The sequence below is a fragment of the Zootoca vivipara genome, chromosome 4, assembly GCF_963506605.1.
Source record: "Zootoca vivipara chromosome 4, rZooViv1.1, whole genome shotgun sequence".
Lineage (NCBI taxonomy): Eukaryota > Metazoa > Chordata > Lepidosauria > Squamata > Lacertidae > Zootoca > Zootoca vivipara.
The window spans coordinates 65,410,977-65,436,548 of NC_083279.1; the positions used below are offsets into that span (position 1 = coordinate 65,410,977).

The 25,572-nt window shown below is 40.5% G+C and overlaps 1 protein-coding gene across 3 annotated transcripts; it reads right to left on the reverse strand.

The window, feature by feature from the left end:
* Positions 1-524: 524 nt before the first annotated feature.
* On the reverse strand, positions 525-25,295 carry ZNF654 (zinc finger protein 654). 3 transcript variants are annotated; one of them, XM_035115703.2, is made up of 9 exons: positions 25,109-25,295; positions 16,687-16,832; positions 14,630-14,711; positions 13,636-13,771; positions 12,305-12,507; positions 10,515-10,654; positions 10,042-10,183; positions 6,671-8,957; positions 525-6,086 (listed from the first exon to the last, which is right to left on the reverse strand). In XM_035115703.2, exons 1-9 carry the CDS (start codon positions 25,238-25,240, stop codon positions 6,079-6,081), a joined length of 3,276 nt encoding a protein of 1,091 aa, XP_034971594.1. In that variant the 5' UTR covers positions 25,241-25,295; the 3' UTR covers positions 525-6,078. The 3 variants fall into 3 exon arrangements, with proteins under 3 accessions (XP_034971594.1, XP_034971593.1, XP_034971595.1); XM_035115702.2 differs by lacking the exon at positions 525-6,086 and having other exon boundaries at positions 6,514-8,957; XM_035115704.2 differs by lacking the exons at positions 525-6,086; positions 16,687-16,832; positions 25,109-25,295 and having other exon boundaries at positions 6,514-8,957; positions 13,641-13,771.
* Between the last annotated feature and the right edge of the window lie 277 nt (positions 25,296-25,572).

Below are 25,572 nucleotides of genomic sequence, written 5' to 3' on the forward strand. Positions count from 1 at the left end.
CCCTCTGGAGGGGGGGGGAGGTTTCTACCCTTTCACCTGGGTTGAGGGTGGTGGTGGGGCCCTCTCTTCCCTGTCGTCCCCTCTTCTTTTCTCCTCCTCTGGGGGTGGCTGTATTTGCGGCGGTAGCAGCACCAGCGTCAGCAGGTTCGGTGCGGCCTTTGTTCTTCGGGTCCCCACGAGGCTCCCTGTGTGGCGCGCAGGAGCTGCGGGATCGGGGGCCTTCGCTTGGGGGGGGCTCCTTCCCCCTCTTGGGCAGCTAGGGGTGATGGCGACTGCAGTCGCGAGGCAGGCCCCCCAGGATCGTTGCGTGGAGGGAGGTCTCGGGCCACGGAGCTCCGCTCGGCCGTCGGCCGGGTGCCCTCGGCTTCGGCCCGGCGGGCCTGCGGGGGGCCTCAGCGGCTCCTCGCTTGCTCCGCCGGACGTTTCCGACGCCCACGCGGTCGCCGCGGGGTCCGCGGCCTGGAAGACGGTTTCGGGCCTCTAGGCCCAGGGGTTCCGCCGAGTCTCCGGCCGGGCGCACTCAGCCTGGGTCCGGTGGGGTCACTGGGGGGCCTTCAGCAGCTCCCCGGTTGATCCACCAGGCTCACTTGGCGCCCGCGCACCGGCGGCGGCAGTTCCGCCGGTTCCGGCGGGCCAGAGGCTTGGCATCTAATAGCATCTTGAGGACCCCTCTGGCATAGCTCGCGGACCCCTGGGGGTTCCCGGACCACCTGTTGGGAACCACTGGTCTAGTTAGTTGTAAAGCAATGATGTATCTACTTGTCAAATATTTCCTAGGTAGAATCCCAGACACCATAAAAATAATCTTTAATAACAGACAATATTTTATTGAACAGTTCTATTTACAATACAAAAGTTTTAAATGGAAACACTACTGTTGATTTATTGCAGTTTGATGGCTCAGTTTTAATTTGTATTCATATAAAATGCAAAATAAAATAATTTAACATTCAAGAAGGAAGCACAAATTTCCTTTCTTGGTGAATCTGTAATAGCTTTTACAAAGTAAGAGTCTCAAAATGCACACACTGCATTTAATCAAAGTGTTATACAGTACAAAATAAATAGTAAAAACACCCCTTTAAGTGTTTCATCTTACCCCTTGGTGTTAAACAGAGTATCGCCGAACCTTCTTGTTATACATGATCCGAACTATACAATTTATAGATGTTTAATGAATATGGCTAAATAACCAAAGTACCAGTGACCTTTCCCACAGATATCCTATTTCCAACTTTTTCTAGAAAACTGGTTGTAGAGGAAGGTTACCCAGAAAATAATACAATTAGATTTTTACATATCCTATAAATGAACCAAATTTATATAGTAACAAACCTGTGAACATCCTTTTTAAGTGTCTTTCAAATCCTAAAGAAACTGATCTGGAAAACACAGCCAACAGTTGGGTAGTTTAGAACCCTTTTAGGCACCAAGGATTATTCTAAAAAATAAAGAACAACTAATAATCAGATATGTAACTGAGGGTCAGAATAAACAGAAATGCTTGAAAATAGTAGTTTTCCCATATGATAGCATGGTTAGATACTGGGCATTCAATTAGAAAACATGGTCAGCCATGAAATCTGTATTTGTCACCCTAATTGGGGCAAGCGGAGATTGCCAATACTGCCACCAGCTGGTGAAACATAGAACACACAGCAACTGTGTTGTTTTCTAGCCTTTAAATCTTAAGACCAGAAGACCAACAGTCATGAGTTCAGTAACACTTCCATGGCTGTGGGCATTCTTTTTCTCTTGACATTAGGGTAAGGAAGAGATGGAAAGGGACTAACACCTGTCACAACACATTTCTCTGGGTAAACCCTTCACAGCGACTGTCTATTGTGGTGTCCCTTTTGGAGGTGGGGGGCATAAACAGCTGGAGAAATACAGTCCTGCGGACGGAAAGACAGATGGAACACCATCCATTAATAATTGCTCAATGGTTTTTCTTATTTCAGTTACTTAGAATGTAGACTACCCATATATAACAGCTTTAAGCACACGAAGTTCAAATACTTGCCCCTAGGTGTTTGCATCTCAATAACTATATCATTGTGTTATCTGAATTAGCAAATCGCCACTATCCAACAAATTTTGGACCAAAAATCTGAACCCAGGAAGACTGAACAGGATCACGAGGCGTGGGGGAGCCTCCCCATATGGTCCCGGCAGCTTCAGCCTTTGTACACCTAAAGCTGGTTCTCTGTTATCAAGAAAAGGATCCCAATTATTTCCCAGAACAATCAAGAAGTTACCAGGGGCATGCAGGTGGTTGGTTGAAATTTCCCATTCACTGTATTGAGTTTAATAGTGGCAGCCTACAAACAGCCAAAACCCAAGATTGGGTTTTGTAACCTGAGCCCCAAGTCAGAAAGTTATCCTGCACTCTCTTGCTCTCTCAGCATTTTGGAGTTAGTGGGTTTGCTAGTCTATTTAGATTCTGGCCACTGTTTATGGTAAACTTATTCTTTAAAAGCCACACAGATTGGGTTTGCAATCTTGATTTTTAAGCATTCCTGTTTTAAGGTGCCTGAAACACCAAACATTCAGATACCTGTCTGCCAGCAGCCCCATCCTTTTTGCAATGCAATGTCATGCTGTCCTAGTACTAAAACATCCAAAGCATTTGTGTGGTGGCATAGCAAAAAGATCAGATAATAACTGGAAAGTATATTCATTTTAAATGTTTCTTTTTAAAGTGGTTTGATACAACAGGCAAAGTAAACTGAAAAGTAAACATTTAAGAGAAGGGTAATTTTTCCTTTTTACAAAATGTTTCCTACAGAGCTATTTTGACTGATTTTCTACACTTTAGAAAATAATTCATCAACTTCAAAAAGGAAATCATTCCTGAGGAAGCCAAATTTTGAATGCCCAATATAGGGCAATATACAGACAATAAACACAATTCCAAACTAAAGAGGTGTCCAAGATGGTTGTCCATATCCAAAAAACAAAACAAAACAGGTCAGAGCAGATAAAGTATCACAGCTACAATATCCACATAAACTGGAGAGGGAAAGCACTGCAAAACCCAGTTGTCTTTTAAAGCAACTTGATTATATAGCGCATAAGTTTTTTTTTTTAAGATACTCAGTGTGTTGCCACTGAAGCAGGTTTTTGAACAGCACTAATACTCTTCCATTCAAATATAGAAATGTAACTAGAAATAAATAAAAAAGCCAAAACACACAAGTCCAGGACTACCTGAATATGAATACTATTGAAAACTGAAAGTGTCATGGCCAGTAGTCATGATGGCTATATACCATGTCCAGAATCAAAGGCAACATGTTTCTGAATTACCAGCTGCTGAAAAACAACCTCTTGTGGACTCTTGCTATGTTCCTTGGTCATTATCTTCATTTTGACAGAAATCCACCAAATTAAATGTCATTTATGAGAACTTTCACTTTTAATATTGCAATGATAGGGAAAAAATATTTACTAATCTAGTAATGGTATCAAGCAGAATCCAACTAAATCACAGTTAAATTCCAAAATTTGTTAATGACTCCCATTTAATGTAAACTACTAAACACGGGTGCCAGGGTACACAGAAACAAACAAAAAAAGTTATATTGGACATGTAAGTGGTAAAAAGCAGGGAACCCAGGTATGACATTTGTGTAATGTGCTATGAGAGTTATTTCCATGCAAAGTAATATTTCATAATTTATACATCAACAGAAATCTGCTATTATAATTTGGATTATATTGGGACTGAATTTTGCTATTTTAGTATAGTCTAGAGCAGCTTTGACAGTGGGCAGAATACAAACCAAGCCTTCTGCAAAACGGTTCCTTCAAAGACCTCTGATCCAGAGTTCCCACTGGCAGAAGGAAAAGTAGGCAATTGTCACCAATCCCTTTTCCCATTGCAGCTACCTTACATTGGTAACTCCACAGTTGGGATTTCTGCAATGTACTCTATGTGGGACTACCCTAGAGGTTGATCTGGAAGGCTGGAGCAGAATGTGACAGCTAGGTTATTTGTGGGGGGGGGGAACCATCACCAGCATATAAACACCTTGCTTGCGATATTTGCACTGGCTGCCAATTGCTGCCAAGTTCAAAGTGTTGGTATTGACATACAAGTCCCTATGCAGCTCAGGACCAGGTTACTTGAGAAACTGCCTCAGAGTTCCTCCTACAAGTTCCAAAGATTTCAGAAGCCTGCTCCACATTAACTCAGAGCAGCTCTTAATGTGAAACAGTATTCCTGTTGAGATATGACAGGTGGCCGCTATCTGCACTTACCAGAAACGGCAGAAGCCATTTTTCTCTCAGCTGGAGCTATGCTATGAGGGTCCACTTGTTAGGGTTTCAGTATTGTCTTAACTGTATTTTCTGTTTTTGTGTTTTTAACCATTTTAAATTATTCTGTGTAAACCACTGAGATGGTGGTTTAGAAGGCAATTAATAAGTGTAGATTAAGTAATACCTATGGCTCAACAAAAATCTGGATCCAAGTCAATAACCTCAAATGCATGCAAAGGTTAAACACATACTTTGGTGTCCAATACACTAAATGATAGTTTTAGGGTACAAGCACGTTTGTGTGAGATCAAATTCCACCCCCACCCCCAATTTGGCTATATTTGATTATGAAGGTTTTGTTTTTAACACTGAAATACCCCTGTTTTATGGATGAGAAGAGGTAACTACGTGAACCTGATCAACAAGTTGAAATGTAACTCACACACCATCATTCAATACTTTGAAACATACTATTCCACCCAGATTAATGTATCCAAAATATCTGTGGTTAGCAAAGTCTCTTGACATGTGACCTTTCATGAAATGAAAAAATTGCATATTGATTTATTCAAGAAAATATTTGTTTGGATCTTCTTTTGTATCTGAATGCTCTGTCTTTACATATACTATGTTGTGAATGAGGTTGGTTAAAGCTTCACCTCTCAAGGCACAGTGCAAATTGTCCTTACAGGCATTCAGTTAGCTAAAGAAACAGTGAGTCCTAAAAATTTTACCACAAATTTTGTAAAGAAATACATTTCAATAATCTTTCAGAAAAAGCAACTGTTTCATAAAGATAATTATATCTTCCTATATTGATTACAATATGGGTATATTCATTTAACCAGGTATGAAGTTATTTTGCCAAGTGCTTTTATTCCTAGGATTGACAATCTACTTTGAATCCTGTGGGACTCTAGAAAAGTTGGAACTGTACCTCTTTTTTAAAAAGCAACAACAAAGTAGCTCATTTTGTAGAGGAAACTGGTCTTTCAAGATATCAACCATACCAACATAATAACTATACTTCGAATAAAAAAATCATTTTATATTCCAGGTGAAGTTCAGCTGCCTTCAATAGCATATGTATCCAACACTGTACTTAAATGATTTTCACTTTGCCTGCATTCTTTATAGATATCATCTATGGGTCAGGTATTGAAGGGGAAAAAAGAAAGTTGCAGCATTTGAAAGAAGTTTAATTACTTGTGTTTGAAATATAAGACGCTTCCATGTTTTGTATGCCTTAACATTTTTACCAGGATATGGCCATGTTATCATCTTCTGTTACATTCACGGGTTCTCTTTCCAAAGTACTGTACAGTACAATATAAGCCAAATGCCAATGCTAAGAATAATCAACCTCTACAAACAGATCAACTTTTAATTGACTGGGTTTTATGCATACGGACATTTAATAGAATGACTCAAAATAGTTGTTATAATATAGACAGGCTTCCTTTGACTGTGCACATCTGAAAGAGGCATGTACCACTTGTGTTTCTCCCTAGTTCCCACTCAGTATGTTACTGCACTTTGAACTTACTTACACTGGAACTTCATGTAGGACCTTGTGGCTTCTAGATTACTGGTACTTTGGGGGCTTTAACACAGTTTTTCTGGACTCAAATTCTGCAGTTCCTACAGTCACTTAGATCTGACCCAAGTGTACTTTGACTGAGCAAGATAATGATTTTCTTTAGTAACTTCAGACTTCTTTATAATTAAGGCCAACAAGGGAAAGATAACTGATGCAGAATATTGTAGTGCTCCACCACATCACTCTTCACTGAGAAATCTTCTCACAACATTTGATCAGGCACCTGTGAATAAATATTACATTATTATGTTTACAGTATACACAATACAGTATTCTGTATTCTTGTTTCATACTGGAATTCAGCTACTTAACAAGTATGGAATACTGTCTTTTAAAAAACCACTCAAACTAACTTGCTTGCCTATATTATATTCTGGCAGCTATTGCCTATATTATATCTGGCAGCTTACCCTGTTTCTCATATTTTAAGGCATCCCCATAAAATAAGCCATAGCAGGATTTTTAAGCATTCAAGGAATATAAGCCATACCCCGAAAATAAGACATAGTGATAGGCGCAGCAGCAATGCCGGCCGCGGCAGGAGGAGGAGGAAAAAAATAAGACATCCCTTGAAAATAAGCCATAGTGTGTTTTTTTGAGGAAAAAATAAATATAAGACGTGTCTTATAATATGAGAAACACGGTATATTCAATTGTTTCTTGCATCTATCTACCCTAACATTTTGGATTCATTTCTCCTTAAATGTACTGCACTCATTTTCCATATTTGTCTGGCACTTGCTTGTTTCCACTGTATCTTGTTTAATGCTTTTACACTATACACAGACCTAGTATTTCAAAACTTACTTTCATCATCTGAATCGAATCCAAAGAGTGTCCGACATTTCTTTTGTGCAAGGTGAAGCTCAAGTGCTTCTGAGTTACAGTAGGTGGTCAGGCATTTGCTGCATCTTAACCTTTCCGATTTGCTACTAGTTTTATCTTGTTCTGAATGGGTATCTACTTTGTCAGTCAAAGTTTTTCTACGTTTTGGCATGCTAATGTATCGCTCATCCAGGTAACTTGGCGGCAATGGTCTAACAAAAGGCTTTGTTGAAATTAAGCCATATGAAGTATTTTCTGTTATCAGATTTGGTTTTGAAGGCAACTGAGAGACTGTAGCAACACTGTTTGGTGGTGTATCAGGAGAGTTCTGTAAAACAGGCAGAACGGATCCATTTTCTGCCCTTGTTTTGTCAACCACACTTTCTGAATCAGTATCTAGGGATGCTGAAGAAGTCTGTTCCAGTTCACCATACCCATTGACTAGTTGGTCAGTAACATTACAGTTCTCTGAATTTGGCTCTACCGCAGGTATCTTTTGGTCTATCAAGTTCACCACTGTAGCAGTACCTTCACATGCATTTTCATTCCCATTCGGAATTACACTATTAATTTTCTTCTCACTCTGAATGTAAGTCTTTGGTTCTGTAGAATCTTTTCTTGCTTTCCATGTTGGAACTGGCAAGTCTATTGCAGTCTCCTTTTTACTATTACTACTTTCTTTTTCCTGGATGCTACACTGGGATTCCAAAGTAGTATCTGAAGAATTGATTTCATCAGTTTCTTCCAAAGGACCAGTTTTGTTGGAATAATGCTGAGCTTCATGCTCATACAGCAACGAAAGATCTTCAAAAAGCTTACCGCACTGTGCAAAGTTACACTGAGCTTTAAACTCACTGTGACTTTTTATATGCTCCGCAAGTTCTGTGGATAGCTTAAATCTCTGATTACAGTTAAAGTGTAAACAAAAATAAACATTTGGATAAACGTGCTGCTTTAGATGATCAATAAAATGTTGAGAATCAAAAAACTTTCTCTGACAGAAGCGACATTTTCCTTTATTAGACTTCATTATGTGTTCTTGCACCTTCAAATCAGAGGGGTGAGCTTTCCGGGCATGTTTATTCAGAAATCTTATCTTTTTAAAGACTCTAATACAGCCATTAGCAGGACACTTGAAGTTACCTGCTTGGTCCATAATATCAAAGTCATTCTGAGGGCATAACACCCCATTTACTTTATGAAGTATAGGCAACTCTTTATTTAGGTTGCTATCACTTTCTGGAAATCCTCCCATGGTTTCTGGTTCAGGAATATTATTTGAACTGCTATCACAACTACCATTTTCAATAATGGTGCCCTGGCAACTATCATGATTTTCAGTTATATCAAATGGGAGTTCAGAATTTTGCATCTCCTGATTTGTATCCGGTATGATGACAACCTCTACTTTGCTATCTATGCAGCTTTCCGACTTCCCATTTTCAGTTGTGACACCTGTATCGGCACATTTTATTTCATTTACATTAGGGGTTTCCTGATCATGACAAGTAACAGCAAGGTGACGCCTTGTCATTTTCTTGATGTGATTCTTTAAGTGCTTGAGCATTACTCCTTTTTGCCTGAATTTCCTGCGACACATTACACAGGAAAAACTGCCTTTTTTCTGATGAGCTTGTGCGTGCCTCACAATGTGACCACCAAGAAATTCCCTGTTACATAACACACAACGGTGCCTTGGAACATTGTGATCGACTTTAGATGAACCGAGAGTTATATGGTTTTTCTTGGAATTATCATGTGCTCCAGAAGGGTCATCATGCTCTAGTTCTGTATTGTTTACATCAGCTATACAGGCTTGATCACCACGCAATCCTCGACGTGTCTTCGAAACATGTGCAGAAGAATGTCCTGGCGTAGTTTTATTCAAATCAACTGATGCTTTCTCCTTTAGCAGTGCTAAACAGTTCTGCTTGATCATCAAGAAATTCCAGAACTCAGGATCAAAGAACAACCCCTTTTTCAAAATTGGAAGCAGCTCAAAACGCACACGATTCTGAACAGAACTGGTCTGATCATTGTATTCTTCATCCGCACATTTATACAGATGTTCAACTGTGCTATATGATTCCAAGGTGCGCTCAAGGAAAAAGACAGAAAGAGCACATATTCTGACAATCTCCAAGTCATTTGGCAAAAAGTGAGCAATGGTTTTATATATCAGACACTTCATTTTTGGATCATCACGGAGATCCAACTGGAGAGCACTCCCACATATCTCAACACAAATCTGCAGGCCTTCTTTGCCAACCTATGGAAAAGAAATGAGACAATATCAACTTATCAATGTTTTCAAAACCCAGAACACAAAGACATTCCATTTTACTGGGATCCTTCTACATCTCATAATAATCTACAGCTATTTACAGATTATAATATACTGAATGGAGCAGGCATGAACATCCCTGCCAAATATGCTGTTTAAAAAAAGCTTCTGTTTGGCTCCAAAATATTATGTTTGCCATGTTATGTTCTTAACCAACAGCTATCGTTTTCTATTATACCATGACTATTATACCAAGCCTTCAATAGGAGTAGTCTTACATCAGGGGAAGGGCCAATGAAGTTGTCTTCCTTGACATGAGCTAGACTGATGGCCTGAGGCTATAGCAGCCTCCTATATACTCGCACAACTGCTACAGATGTATAAAGGAGACCTCTGAAAGCACCAAGATGCACCTCTGTATGTTAGAAGGAAGTCATACTTCTGGTTGTACTTTCATGGTGATGTACAAATGAGGAAAGGGGATATTTCCCCTATGGGGCACACATAATCTTCAGATGCACATATAATTTATGCATCTTATTGAAGTATGCCTACATTATAGTGCAATGAAATGAGTAATAAAGTTATTGAATTAATACTTTATGGCATAAGTAACAATGGCAATATAGACAAGTTACACTGGGAAGGTTTTTTTTTTAAAAAAAAATCCATTCATCTCAAATAAATTTACAGAATGCAAAAAACTAACATGCTAGATGCAATGAAAACAATCTTCAAAGTTTCTGTTTAAACACCACTTGATCTTATGTCCCTATAAAAAGTACTACAAGTTTCACTAGTGGCACTGTGTACATTTCTGCTGCAAACTAAAACCATGATTTCACAGTATGTTTCGGATCTTAACCAGGATTAAAATAGTGGTTAGCATTAATTATGATTAAGAGTTAAGTCTGCAGTGCTCCTATCTCTGATGCAGCATCTATAAACAATTTCTGACGTTCAAACTAAAAGTTCTATTATGCATCTGTGTACAATAATTATTCATAGCAGTGGTGGAATCTAGTATTTTTTTAAAAAAAAAAAGTTTACAAAAAAACCAGTAACTTACTTCATCCCTAATAACTTTCATGAAAGGGAATATAACTCTTATGTTTGTAGCTATCCTTAGGAGGTGGTAGCATTGCTCTACAAACACTTGTTTTGATGGATTAGATTTAAGCTGCAGTTTACTCCAAACAAAGATCAGCTCCCTATAAAACAGAAAGTGGTTTGTTAGCATGAAGCTCAAACAGCAATTCTGTAAGTGAAATATTTATAGAAGAGTAATTATGCTAAGAACACAGTAATTTACATATAACCCAGGATTCTAAACGCGCACACACGCACACAGAGAGAATCTGCAGTAAATCCCATGCTGTAAGGGTATCTTCAATAGCAATTCAGAAAAGTGAAAGCTTGACTATGTATTAGTTACAACTATAAGTTATACTTCTACTAGCTTTTAGTAGCAATATGAATCTACAACCTGCAGATATTATGTTACCATAACAAAATATTACCAGAGATAGAAAAAGTATTTACCATATGCAATACATCTCTCCTTTTTTGAGCTGTGGAATAAGGAATGATTCACAAAGGTACAAGGCCAAGGCAGTCTTCCCCTCCTTTGCAATGTTGCAGATGATTTCAGTGCCATTCTTGCAATCAGTCCTCAGCAAGTGCTATACAATCAAAATGAGATCCATTTGAGCAAGTCTAGTAACATTTATGTTCACCATTTAACAGTAATTGGAATCTTCAAACTGCCACTACTAGAGCGATTGCTGTCAAATATGAATGCCAATTTTATTTTCAGTTAGGTTTGGGAGTGTTACCTAGATTTTTTATTTTAGAATGGAAGTATATTAAGACAGTTTCTATACAACATATATTTGACCCTTGTAAGCAGCTAGTTTGGCAATTTGATTTCAGTAAAATGCATCCCAAAAAACACTCACTAACAATGTTAAAAGGGATTTTAAAAAAACTTCATAATATTAACACATACAGAAACTTGTGATGGAAGTTTAGCAGTAAACTATAACTTACTGAAACAAAAAATAAAAAAATTCCTTCCAGTAGCACCTTGGAGACCAACTAAGTTTGTCATAGGTATGAGCTTTCGTGTGCATGCACACTTCTTCAGATTACTTACTGTAAATTGATGTATTTTTATTCAACCCTATCTAAAACTATTGACTGTAACAGAGTAAAAATTGCTACCTTATTAATTTTGTAGCAGAGTGATTGAGAAAGATAGTATCAAGTATTACTTTAATTCCAGAAAAAATGACTAATTATGCATGCCATCTGTGTATAAGATGACTATTTAGATCATTGGAGACCATGTTTTAGAGTCATCACTGCCTGTGGCACACATTTTTTTCTGCATCAACATTGTTTCTGAACAAGGTCTAAACCACTGAGTCTCTTGAGCTTGCCGATTGGAAGGTTGGCAGTTTGAATCCGTGCGAGGGATGAACTCCTGTTGTTCTGTCCCAGCTTCTGCCAACCTAGCAGTTCAAAAACCTAGCAGTACGAGTAGATAAATAGGTACTACTGTGGTGGGAAGGTAAATGGAATTTCCATGCACTCTGGCACTCGCCATGGTGTCCAGTTGCACCAGAAACAGTTTAGTCATGCTGGCCACATGACCCACAAAGCTGTCTGCGGACAAATGCTGGCTTCCTCAGCCTGAAGTGAGATGAGGACTGCACCCCATAGTTGCATTTGACTGGACTTAACTGTCCAGGAGTCCTTTACCTTTAACCTTACATACAGCATTTCAATAACTCGCAAGCAAAAGAAGACACTAGCTTTCAGCAGCATGGTTGTCAGTGTTACAGGAAATTTAGTGCAACTGCTATGGGAATCAATTGAGAAGACTAACAATTAATACTGTTCCAGCCTAAAATATTTTAAAACTGTTTTATGTTTTAAATAACATTAATCAACACTACATATCGTTAAAATGCAATGCATTTTCTCTCAATCCCCCCACCACCACGAGAAAACATGGATCCCATCAAAAACTGTTTGCAATTTGGTCCTATCAATTTCACCTCTTCATTTACTTCTATATGGCTCCCATCACACAAACTATGGACATCCAGTTCAGGAGTACAGGTAGTTCAATGCTAGCATTAGGATGGAAACAGCTTCTATTGCTTTTCAGAAATTATCTTCTGTACAAAGTTTGATATTTAGTGCAGGAATTTGATTTTAAAACATCCTTGTTTTACCATTTGTCTACTTTGCTGTAATAGGAATTTTACAATTATCATCAAAACATTAAGCTATATTGTTAAGCACAAAAGTGTGTTGAACAGTACCTCCTGAAAAAGCTGGTCTTCCAGTGGTGACATATAAAGACACATGAAAAATGCTTGATGGAAGTAAAGGTCTTTACTAATATCTGGATGATTCATGCAAGATTTGATTAGAGCCATTGCCTCTGGGATGCGTTCACAAGCAATAAGGTATCTGGCACGCAATTCAAAGAACAGCGGGTTTTCAGAGCTTAAATATTTGTTAACTGGTAAAAACAAATGGGAAAAAACAGTTAGATTACAACAAAATTAAATTGCAACATAGGTTAAACAAAAAGTTCTATTTTATAAAGATGTAAGATGTTAAAGTTAACAAATTATGCTAGGTCAACCTCCCAACAAATTACTTTGAGTATTTATGAATTGCATATGTTGTTGTGCAAATCTGGTTATATTATACTGTATTTTTACCTCTACTTTATGTTCTAAGTATGTTTGAGGCCTTTTTTTTTCTGTAACAAACTAACAAATTTAATATTTTTTTTGTAAAATATCTAGATTAATCATAGAATGATGTCAGTTAGATGTCAGCTACTTTAGAATCAGTATAAAAATTCTTACATTAACAGGAAATAGCATATCACCTCCACTGCCACATGCCTCTTTCATATTAACTCAGCCCCAGTGACTGATTAATGGCAACTGTAAGCCTTTTACTGCAATATTCTTTATTACAATTGCATTCCAAACTCCTAAACAAGCAAATATTTCACAATTGACTGAGGGAAAGATTTGTATAGACAACTGGGGGAAACACATGGAGTTGTTCTTTGAACGCTTTGCTCATCAGGAGCAACACATAGAAATTGAAAGCTTCACATGTATAAGCGGCCAATAGGGCAAGACTAGTGTGCTCATATTAATGCAATTAATGCAACATTCTCTCATTGCGTCACAGGGTGAAGGCTGAGATGGCAGTGGCAATGCTGGGAGGCAAGCCCAAACTGCTCAGTGTTCTTGGTGAGTCAAGAGGCTACAAGAAAGACATCAAACACTTCATACACAGGCTATTTATTCCACCCAAGTTTCTTTTAATTTCCATGGCAATTCATTTTATTCTGTTATGTGATTTTATGGGGTGTTATTTTTTCTTTCTTTTCCATAACTGTCAGCTGCCCAGGGAATAATGATACAGCAGGGAGGAAGAGAAATTCCCTTTTGGAAAAAATTTTTAATGAAATTATAAATGTCAATTCTACCCCACTATCCCCAGTATAAAATGAGTGATAGACAACCTGCAAATGAAGTTACATAAAATTATGAGAAGATTACATGATTTAGGACATTTCTCTGTGGTACTATTTTGGTCTATTTATGGGGAAAAAGCTTAGTACCCAACTCCTGAGAAACTGGCTTTGCTTTAAGGACAGCTTGTAATACAGGATCTTCCCAAGGCCCTCCATCTCTGATAATTCGAGTCACCAACTCCAAGTTAACGCTTCCGTATCTGCTCAAGAGGTTCTGACATTCCTAAAATGGATACAAATATTTCTTTAATACGTCAAGTGGACTAAGCTTGCTTTGTCTTTTCATAAATATACTGCATAATTTAATATAATTCCATAAACACAGAGGGTAAAATACATTTAAAGCATTAATTCTCGTTTATCTTATGTTATGAGTTAAGGGCAACCTTTTCCATTGTTTACATTTGTATTTTCAAAGTTTAAAATAATTTTTTTTAAAAATGAAGATAACAGAGATATATTGACTAGGTGGGAGGGAAGTCAGAGTGTTGGCCAGTAATGTGCCCAGGTTACCCTTCTCAATGCCCCTTGACTAGCTCTCTCAAGCTTTCCTTCCCCAACACCCCCAGCAGCACACAAATATATCAGAGAGACTTCTGCAACATTCTCTCATTGCGTCACAGGGTAAAGGCTGAGATGGCAGTGGCAATGCTGGGAGGCAAGCCCAAACTGCTCAGTGTTCTTGGTGAGTCAAGAAGCTACAAGAAAGACATCAAACAATGGTATTGGCCTGGCAAAAAGCTGTGTGACTCTCAGGCTTACTTCCAATTGACAGCTCTCTGAAAGCACACTGTCATTTACCACTAAAAGTTGTTTTCTGCTTTCCCAGTGTGCACTGGAGGACAAGACACTGTAAATGTGGGATCCAAAGTCACATACTGAAAAAAGTTGGCCAGCCTTCTCCTAGGGAAGTTTAGCATAAAAAGCTAATCTTACTGATCTTAGCATAAAATATTTACCAGTGATCTCATTTCTCAGTTTTAAGGTTTTTCAAAGCAGGAGGCTACTTTTTGCTTACTGAATCTCTGTCACATACTCTGAAAACTGTAATAATAGCCTTTCCTCAAACGTATGAACAAACCTGGATTGAGCCCAGCATATCTTTTAAAGGATCTTCATAGAATTCATCCTTTCCAAAGAAGAGCAGCAATTCAAAAAAACTCCTAAAAAGCAAAGCAATTAGGAATCAAAAACGAGGCAAAAAATGAAGACATTTATTTCACAAGATTTAAGCGCAGAATTTTAAACTAAGCACCAATGTGACACTAGCCCCTGTGGGCTTTATATCAAACAAGCACCCTGAATTGCATCAGAACACATGAGGAAGCCACTTATGTATCACAAAGATGAAACTTGTGTGACTGAGATAAGAAGGAACTGGGAACCTGTGGCTGTCCAAAGGCTCCTGAATTCCAACTCCTGCCAGCAAGCATGTTCAGTGGTTGGGGATGACAATAACTGTAGTTCAGCAGCATCTGATCAGCCACAGAATCCCCATTCCTGCTATGAAGTCAGCATTAATTCTGACTACCCCTTCCCTCGTATTGCACATGGCTTGCCAGTCAGTATTAATTCAGTCCTATCAGTATTCAACTTGGCTACACAGTGGGCAATCCTCAAGACTGCAGAACCTAAGAGGAGAGAGCAAGTCAACTCCAGCTTCATGGATAATCTAACCTAATGATCCCAAATGCATGTGGTATTATGAGAAGCAACCCTTATAGGAATCTGCAAGGGAAGTTCCAAACACGTTTCATTATCCATTCTGGCCTTCCTGCCAAAAGTACAAGTAACTTCTTGAACAATTTTCCATGCCTCTGCTAAGGCACTTGTGACACCAACAGTACCTCAAACAAAAGTGCCGATTATTTTAGTCCACAGGCAAAATTTAAAAGCACAAATGAACACATCTGGAAGCCAAAATTCTTCCTCAAAACCATCATGCTAGAGATTTCCGTGTAAATGCCAGGGTTATCTCCACCCCTATGCTGCTTCAAAGTTGGGAGGAAGGCTTGCAGCTTGCCACATTCTTCAGAGAGCAGTGTCATACTTGCCGTGGTGAACAAAAGTACTGAAGCATCACTGTCAAAATACGGAAATCTAGCTAAGGTATAAAACACTTAGAGAAACTACATCAATATTGACCAACTACATATTTGAACTTTTTAATTTGCAGTGCCTAAGGATTCCAGCCAGCAACTAGCCAAGTGTCTCCTAGTCTTCACCAGCCAAGGAAAATCTCTCCCACACCCAGTACATACTCTGCACTGGCAGCTGATACTGGCTGATATGTATCAAAAAGAGACAAGATTGAGCTTTCAGTATTTCAAAACAGAGACTGCACAGGAACTTGTGACTCACAAGTCAAACTGAACACAACTATTATTTACAGAGGTGGCAGACGTGAGCCAGACAGGGGATTAAAAATAAAAAGTATTTCAACCTGATCACAGATTATTTTGATCATCATTTTAAAAGATGCTCAAAGCAGGTTTATCAAGTGCTTGAGCTTGTTTCCAATTTAAAATAAGCAAACATCATAATAGGGCATATTAACAATTAAGTTTCTTTTAAAAATATTTTCTATGAAATGTTGTTTCATGTCTTAAATTCACAAGGGGAAATCCCCCCCCCGAATCTACCATAGAGCTGGATTAATTAACATGTGAAAAATGAGAACTATCACCCAACAATATATATAGGCCAATCCCAGCCTTACATGTGAACGAACACACAGGAGGATAGTTAGTTACAAACTACAACTTGTGAAATGGTTATGACAGCAATCATTGATTTTCACATAGTCGGGGGGGGGGGGTGAGATGTTAATCTTCTTCACAACATTTAACTCAGAAAATAAACAAGAGTTGTCCTTGACTATGCATTTCTCAAGTGATGAATTATCCAAATTAGGGCAGAAATAGGAGAAACGAATATTTTGTTTTGACATGTTCTGCTGAAGTTGTTCCGTTTCTATTTTCCCAGGCATTTTTATTAACCAGTTGTACAGGTTTGCTGAGGCCTCAAACTATTGTTTATGATTTCATTATATGTTTTAGTTTATGATTTAGTTCAGCATTTTTACTTGTTCGCAACATTGGAATCTTACATGATGAAGAGTGAAATAATCATACTTACAAGGCTAAGCTACTCAGCACATACTGCACGTGCTCACAATCAGTTGGGAATGATACACAAGCAGATGTGAAACAACAGAGCGCTGTCTGAAGCACTTGAAGCTGTGGCAGAGGAACCTGCCATCTTCCAGCATAGTCTTCCACAACCTATTGGCAGGGGAAAAGGGAAAAAAAGAGTTCAAATTAAATCTGGTCAAAATCAGAACAAAGAGGAATTCTAACAAGTTGCAAAGCCATGAGGATCTCTTTTGTAATATTTGGCAAATGGGCAGTCCACTGTCAGGGTCAATAAAATTGCTACCAAAGATTACAACAATTTGAGACTGGACAGTAACTCTGATAAACAAGAACTAGATCTGGATGAAACTGAGGACTGCTAACACAGGCACAATATAAACAAGTGTGCCAACTTACACAGAAAAAACTACTAGGTGCTAGGGGCCAAACAACTATTTGTCCTGACTTTTTTTAAAAAAAACTTTTGGAATAATAATATAATAATAGTAATTTATTATTTGTACTCCGCCCATCCGGCTGGGTTTCCCCAGCAACTCTGGGCGGCTTCCAACAAAGATTAAAATACATTAAAATGTCACACATTTAAAACTTCCCTAAACAGAGCTGCTTTCAGATGTTTTCTAAGTGTCATGTAGTTGTTTATCTCTTTGACATCTGATGGGAAGGCATTCCACAGGGCGGGCACCACTACCGAGAAGGCCCTATGCCTGGTTCCCTGTAGCTTTGCTTCTCGCAGTGAAGGAACCACCAGAAGGCCCTCGGCACTGGACCTCAGTTTCCGGGCAGAACGATGAGGGTGGAGACGCTCCTTCAGGTATACTGGGCCGAGGCCGTTTCATTACCCATCTCAGTGATGGGCTGGAATTCTTCCCCTAAATAGCATTACTGTATTTATTTTTTAAATATGTGTTTGATATAAACACACCACCTCATTGCATCCATCCTCTCCATAACATTCAGAAAGAGCTAACAAGCAAGATATAGCAAAGAAAGGGAAAATAAAGGATAGTCTGCAGACAAAGCAAGCAAAAGAAGGAACGAAGAGTGAGAGGCAGACCACCACCCACCTAATGGATATGTGTGGGCTTCAATGCTGATCAAATATAATATTAACAAATTATCTTTTGAAAAATTGCACTTAAAAATCTCATTTTACCTGTCGGCACCAATAAAGCCAAATCTTAGGAAGGAATGCTTATTTGGGGCTCTTTGTTTTGAGCAAGCTGGTGTGTGCTCTTCCCAGGGAGAGGGAACGAAGGTGCTTGCAGGCATTTAGTAACAAGCAGTTTTCCACACATCTTCCAACAAGACTGATGAACAAATAAAGACAGGAGGGGCAGTTGGAGGGGCGATGAGAATGAATACTTGAAGGGTGGGCAATGGGGTGGTCTGCTAGAGATCATTGAAATGAAGTGACCATCATTGCATAAAGCAACTCCTCCCATTCAGTTTTTACTGCTTTAAATATTTTGCTACCAGGTCTAGTGACAAGGAGGGTGTTCAGCATTAAGTATGTATTGTGGTAGCTGCACAAGTTATTCAAATAATATTTAAAGCAGTATTTAAATGAATATGTGTGCCTTGCATTTGTAAAAACAATGGAATATGCAACATATTAACTACAGAGGGGGCAGAATCTGTTTGCCTGTAGATTATGAGGTTGAATCAACTGTGTTAATGTCTGCTGAAATTTTACCGGCATTGCTTTCCATAGGACAGGACCAATGGCATTAAAGGCTTGTTTTCTTGTTGCTGTCAAACAAGCTTTTGCCAACCAATGAAGCTTCACACAGTGAAGAGGTTGATTTATATCCCATTTCAATTTCTTCCCATAGGCTTTTTTGCTGGATACGATTAAATTGATCCAAATCCGTTAGTAAAAATTAAGCATATATGTTTTTAACATAGAGGGCAGGCATCAGATGCATTTTCTCCATAAACAACAATTCTGCAGTAATTTATAATTCTTTTTAACATGACCAGCAGCTGCAGCAGCTGTGATCTCAGTGTACGTTTCCGAGCACAATTCAAAGTGGTGATGCTGACCTTTAAAGCCTTAAACGCCTCGCCCCAGTATACCTGGATATTGAGGTCCAGCGCCGAGGGCCTTCTGGCGGTTCCCTCACTGTGAGAAGTGAGGTTACAGGGAACCAGGCAGTGGCACCCACCTTGTGGAACACCCTCCCATCTGATTTTTAGAAAACATCTGAAGGCAGCTGTGACGGATTGGCCTGGTGGGCAAAAGAACTCCAGGGTGCAGAGAGTTAAACCCCAACCTCCTGGATAAATGACGCATTCCATTCCTGAGGGGCGGGACTGCCAGGAGTTTAAAAGGAATGGGAGGCAGTTAATTTGGAGGAGAGGGTTGTGGGAGCGAGGGAGAGTGTGGGTAGGCGTAGGAGATCTTAAAGTGTTCTGAGGAGTGTAATTGAATTATATTATCTAGCCATTGTTAATTGAAACTAAGAATTTGATCTAAGAGCCTGTACACATGAAACCATTACGCGTTTTAAAAGACCTCTAGTTTGAATAAAGCTTTCTTAAATGTTATATTAGGAGTGGATGTTCCTAGTTATTCCAGCTGGGTGTCAGAGCTCACAGAAGTGGTGGCTCAATAGAGGTCAAAACTTACCTCGGGAATAGAGGCGACAGTTTGTGTCCTAGAGTTACACTGAGGAGGCTTAGGAGGATAACCTGGGGTGCTACAAAGTTGCCAGAGTGGAAAGGGCAAACTTCTGCAGTGGGGAATCAAACTGAGTGAGACCCTTTACTGTAGGCAGGAGGTTATTCCGTCAAACAGCCTAGAGTTTCTCATGATACCAGGCCACGTAAGCTGGAAGACTCTCTTTACTAAGAAACCCAAGTAACAGGGGTTTATTTTAAGGCGGCAGGAGAAGTGGGGGGTGGTGGTTTCACCCCTGGATTCCTGAGTCACATTTTTAGTAATAGAGAGGGAGGACATTTCGTCACATATTAAGAAAGATCCCTGAAAGTTTAGTGACAACGCCGGGACTGGGTTTGTCGCATATTAAACGGTGGCAAAGTCCTTTGGGTTTCGTCGCAGCAGCCCTGTTTAGGGAAGTTTTTAATGACATTTTAACCTTTTGTTGGAAGCCGCCCAGAGTAGCTGGGGAAACCCAGCCAGATGGGTGGGGTATAAATAATACATTAGTATTATTATTATTATTAATTATCATCATCATCATCATGAATGGTTGAAATGATACGTTGCCCCCACTAATATCACTTAGGAATTGGGATAGAAGAGAGATGATTTCATGATAACAAGTAGCAAACCACCAGGTACAGTAGTACCTCCAGTTACGAACTGTAGGTCCGTTTGTAACCCAAAACCGTTCTTAACATGAGGTGCGCTTTTGCTAATGGCATCTCCTGCTGCTGCTGCTGCTGCATCGCCAGCGCGCGACTTCCACTCACATATGGGGGCAAAGTTCGCAACCAGGAGCATCTACTTCCAGGTTAGTGGAGCTCGTAACCCGAAGCATTAATAGAATCATAGAATCGTAGAGTTGAAAGAGACCACAAGGGCCATCCAGTCCAACCCCCTGCCAAGCAGGAAACACCATCAAAGCATTCTTGGCATATGCCTGTCAAGCCTCTGCTTAAAGACCTCCAAAGAAGGTAACAAATTCCACTGCCTCTGCTTAAAGACCTCCTTGGTAGCAAATTCCACTGCCGAACAGCTCTTACTGTCAGGAAGTTCTTCCTAATGTTTAGGTGGAATCTTCTTTCTTGTAGTTTGAATCCATTGCTCCGTGTCCGCTTCTCTGGAGCAGCAGAAAACAACCTTTCTCTCTCCTCTATATATGACATCCTTTCATATATTTGAACATGGCTATCATATCACCCCTTAACCTTCTCTTCTCCAGGCTAAACATACCCAGCTCCCTAAGCCGTTCCTCATAAGGCATAGTTTCCAGGCCTTTGACCATTTTGGTTGCCCTTCTCTGGACACGTTCCAGCTTGTCAGTATCCTTCTTGAACTGTGGTGCCCAGAACTGGACACAGTACTCCAGGTGAGGTCTGACCAGAGCAGAGTACAGTGGTACTATTACTTCCTTTGATCTAGATGCTATACTCCTGTTGATGCAGCGCAGAATTGCATTGGCTTTTTTTTAGCTGCTGCATCACACTGCTGACTCATGTCAAGTCTGTGGTCTACCAAGACTCCTAGGTCCTTTTCACATGTACTGCTCTCAAGCCAGGTGTCTCCCATCCTGTATTTGTGCCTTTCATTTTTTTTGCCCAAGTGTAGTACTTTACATTTCTCCTTGTTAAAATTCATCTTGTTTGCTTTGGCCCAGTTGTCTAATCTGTTAAGGTCATTTTGAAGTGTGATCCTGTCCTCTGGGGTATTAGCCACCCCTCCCAATTTGGTGTCATCTGCAAACTTGCTCAGGATGGCCTCAAGCCCATCATCCAGGTCATTGATAAAGATGTTGAATAAGACTGGGCCCAAGACAGAACCCTGTGGCACCCCACTAGTCACTACTCTCCAGGATGAGGAGGAGCCATTGATGAGCACCCTTTGGGTTTGGTCAGTCAGCCAGTTACAAATCCACTGAATGGTATCATTGTCTAGCCCGCATTTTACCAGCTTCAATAATATCATGGGGCACCTTGTCAAAGGCCTTGCTGAAATCAAGATAGGCTACATCCACAGCGTTCCCTTCATCTACCAGGCTTGTAATTCTGTCAAAAAATGAGATCAGATTAGTCTGACATGACTTTTTTTTCAGAAACCCATGCTGACTTTTAGTGATCACAGTGTTTCTTTCTAGGTGCTCACAGACCGTTTGCTTAATGATCTGCTCTAGAATCTTTCCTGGTACTGATGTCAGGCTGACTGGGTGGTAATTGTTTGGGTCCCCTCTTTTCCCCTTTTTGAAAATAGGGACAACATTTGCCCTCCTCCAGTCTGCTGGAACTTTGCCTGTTCTCCAGGAATTTTCAAAGATTATTGCCAGAGGTTCCGAAATCACCTCTGCCAGTTCTTTTAATACTATTGGATGTAATTCATCTGGCCCTGAGACTTGAATACATCTAAACTAGCCAAGTATTCTTGTACTACCTCCTTACTTATTCTGGGCTGTGTTTCCCCTGCTGAATGATCAGTTCCATATTCTTCAGGTCAGGCATTGTTTTCTTTTTTGGAGAAGACTGAGGCAAAGAAGGCGTTGAGGAGTTCTGCCCTTTCTCTATCCCCTGTTCGCATTTCACCATCTTCTCATCTAAGTGACCCCACTGTTTCCTTGTTCTTCCTTTTGCTACGGACATACCCATAAAAGCCCTTTTTGTTGCTTTTAACCTCTCCAGCAAGCCTGAGTTCATTCTATGCTTTAGCTTTTCTGACTTTGTCTCTACTTTGTCTCTGACTTTGAATTCCTCTCTGGTGATTTCCCCCTTTTTCCATGTTTTGTACATATCCCTTAGTAGGGAGGGTGTTACATAACATGAGGTTCCACCGTATAAGTCAGCTGGCATCAGATACATATATACATAATTTTATTTGTATGCTGCCTTTCCATAGTTAAAACCATGCTCACAATGGCTTACAACATAAATAACATAATTACATCAAAAAGTACACAATCAGATTAAACAATTTCCACATAAATCTAATATGATCTAAAACAAGGTACAAAAAATATATTGAAAACTGCAAGGAAATAATTTAGTAGAATAATATTAATCAGATTATGTTCATGTAAACTGAAATGCCCCAATACTAAAAACCAGCTCCGAACTTGGATCCAGACATGTGTTATGCATATCCTCTACCTACAAACATTACTGAGCAGGAGTGTTACTCAACATCAAATTGCAAAATCAATTTCAAAGTAAGGAACACCAGTTGCTTACACATAAGCTAGTCATGACAACTAAATCCTCCAGTCCCATATGATAAGGAATAGGAATTGTAGCCATGAAAAAGCACAACTTTCTTTAGCTCTGTTTCACTTTTCCTTTCTTGTAATAACATTGTCTCCTCCTTCCAGTTTAAGGCATCAATTTTCTTAAGGTGTTTTAAAAAACAAAGCTTGTCAATACACATATTAGACAGTCAGACTCACACAAGTTAATAGCCACACACTTTCCCACATCAAGCACACAGCAATGTATGTGTTATTGGAATTTATTAAAATTGTCATTTTATATCAACTACTTTACCCTGGGCATCCAATTGTGGAAATTTATAGTAACAATTCAGTAACTTTGTATAAGAGCCAAAGAAGCAGTGACAGTGGAAAGGCACAACACTGCCTGGTTAAAACAGAAAATGGAGGATATGAAGCCAATAAATAGAAAGGCAGGTTAAGCAGATTTCCATTCCAGCCCTAAACACACTGATTTGGAAGTCTAAATGTTTATCAATGAAGACTGTCTAAAACTACAAGTTTTACCATGCCAACCAGATTTTTCACCAACATAGCACTGTAAGTGTGGAATAGATGAACTCTCAGGGCATAGAATCTATGTGTTTGAGAGAATGGGGAATGAGAAACAAAGACTGGGCCCTACGTCAGTCTTCACAGTCCTAGTAAATCTAGTTTTTAAAAATCGAAAGCTACAAAGAAAGGATTACAGAAAGGATTCTTTAAAGGGTATCAGCACTCAAGATGTAGCTAGCTAGAAATTTGCAAGTTAGTTTCTATCAGCAGTCTTCCTCCAAAGCATAGCATTTTATACACTGCCTTTTTTCTGTCTGCATGCTATTAGGGAAGGGGAGAGAGAAACACCTAGCATATACAGTAGGCCTAGTCACAGTTGTGAGCTTCTGCCTGTTCTTGTCACTACACCACAATCAAAAGTGCCTTACACAGGTTACAAAGTTATGGTGTTTACAATAATCTACTAGTCAAGCATTTGATATACTATTTATATTAAATGCATGGTCAATGTGTAATCAAAGCCATATTCTGATTATCTTTGCATGAACAACCCAATACAGTATGAGCAGTGCAATCCTGTACATGTCTACTCTGAATTAAAACTCAATGAGTTCACTTACTTCCAGGTAAGTGGGTAGCAGGATTCCACCCCAAATTATTTAAATACAAAATAAGGATAGCAAAAATGCTTTTTTATTTGGCCACCAAGTCAATACATTGTCATCCAGTTTTGATTTGCTGTTGCCTTATATACAAGCAACCTACAAAAATGCAAACAATGTAGCAATGAGATTTAGCTGTCATTTATCATCTTTAGGCTGTTGAAACTGCTTTTAAAATGTTCCAAACCTGGTAAATAGTTGAACAGCAAGTGTTTCAAAATTAAGCAAATAATTTATTAGAACAATTGACTCCGGGGGGGGGGGGAGCCCTGATTGATTCCAATGAGCATACACACCTGCAAGTACGGTAAGTTTTGCTAAATAGGGTGAACTTCACCTCAAGCACGCATAGCACAGGACGGTTAGTGTCATAAGATACCTTGTAGAAATAGCAGCCGAGCAATGTTTCAAATAATACGAACCAAGCAGTTGATTAATAAAACAAGACCACTCAACCAACCATGGTCCTCCTCTTCCTCCTCTTCCCCAGGGAACAAAAGCCTTCAGGGACAGCTACTCCTCCTAACAAACATCAGCAGCAACGCAAACTAGTTTGCCACCAGCCATTTTCCTCGGAGCGCATTTTTCTTTCTCCCCTGGCAAGGAAGCCCTATTATTATTATTTCTTTTTTTTAATTAAGTAAGTATGGACAAGTCAGGAAAGAGAACAAACCTATCTGTCTCCTCCTGCTCCTTTTTGCCTCACAACTCGCACCCCCTCCGCCCAGCCCTGACCTCACGGAGACCCCGCGCGCCACCCTGGCAACTAACTAACTGCCCGACCGGCGGGCGGAGGGGGAGAGGGAAGCTCCCTCCCTCCCCCCCCCCCCAGCACCCCCACCGCGACAGCGCCAGGAAAGGGGGGGGGATGAAAAGGTCAGGCCGAGCTCCACTGTTGACACCTCACACAAATCACTGCTCCCTCCCACAATAAAAGAGAGGGGGCAGCAAACCACGAGCTCGTGAACCTCGCTATTCCTGAGGGGAGAAACTGACCCGCGGGGAGACGAGAGCAATTCTTCGCCCCACTGCTGGGCATAGGAGAGAGAATAAAGGAGCTTTCCCCGCGAACCCCCTCGCCCGGTCGTTGCCCGTGAGGGGGGAAAGGGGGCCCGGAGAACGGCGCCTGGCTTTGGCCGAGAAAGGGGCCCTCAACGTCGCCCCCTCCGGCGGTTGGTCCGCCCCCGCGAAGGGCCTCCAAGAGAACCACCCGCAGGGGACCTGGGGAGCTGCTTTTCCTTCCTGGCCGCCCCTGTCCTTCTGTCCGTCTCCCCAGCCCACCCCCACCCCGCAAGGTGTCAGCCTCCAGGGGGCGGGGCCAGCGCCTCACCTGGCAGAAGCGGTAGCAATAATACTGGCTGCTCAAGGCCGGGGACAAGCCAGTGGGAAGCCGCGGCCCGGCAATGGCCTCGAGTTCCTCGCCGAGCCTCTCTGACTCCTGATCGCTCTCGTCTTCCGCCATGCTGCTCCGGCCGCCCTGCGCGTACCGAGCTCAGCTCCCCTCCCCTGTGCTCCCGATCCGCCGGATAGCCCGCCCTCTGTCGCGGCATTCCTCAATTCCGGCACCACCCCCCATGGGCCGTCCTTACTGGCGAGCTCGCTTGTCAATCAGCCGCCACGGGCCGTTTAATTTCGGCACAGCTCCGGCTCTCCGGCTCTTGATTGGGAAACGCGCCTCCCTATCCGCGGCTGAACTCTCAGACCCACATTTTGATTGGCGGGAGGCCTATCGATCAACCCCCTCCCTCTCCTAAGCTCCTCCTCTGCCCTTGGCGATTGGGCCCACATTTCATC

Excerpts from the sequence above, each read along its gene's own strand:
- ZNF654 (XM_035115702.2), bottom strand. The coding sequence starts at position 25,240 with ATGGCGGAAGACGAGAGCGATCAGGAGTCAGAGAGGCTCGGCGAGGAA. Across the intron at positions 13,772-14,629 it reads ATATGCTGGGCTCAATCCAG|GAATGTCAGAACCTCTTGAG; the intron begins GTTTGTTCATAC and ends TATCCATTTTAG. Across the intron at positions 10,655-12,304 it reads AAGACCAGCTTTTTCAGGAG|CACTTGCTGAGGACTGATTG; the intron begins GTACTGTTCAAC and ends TTGATTGTATAG.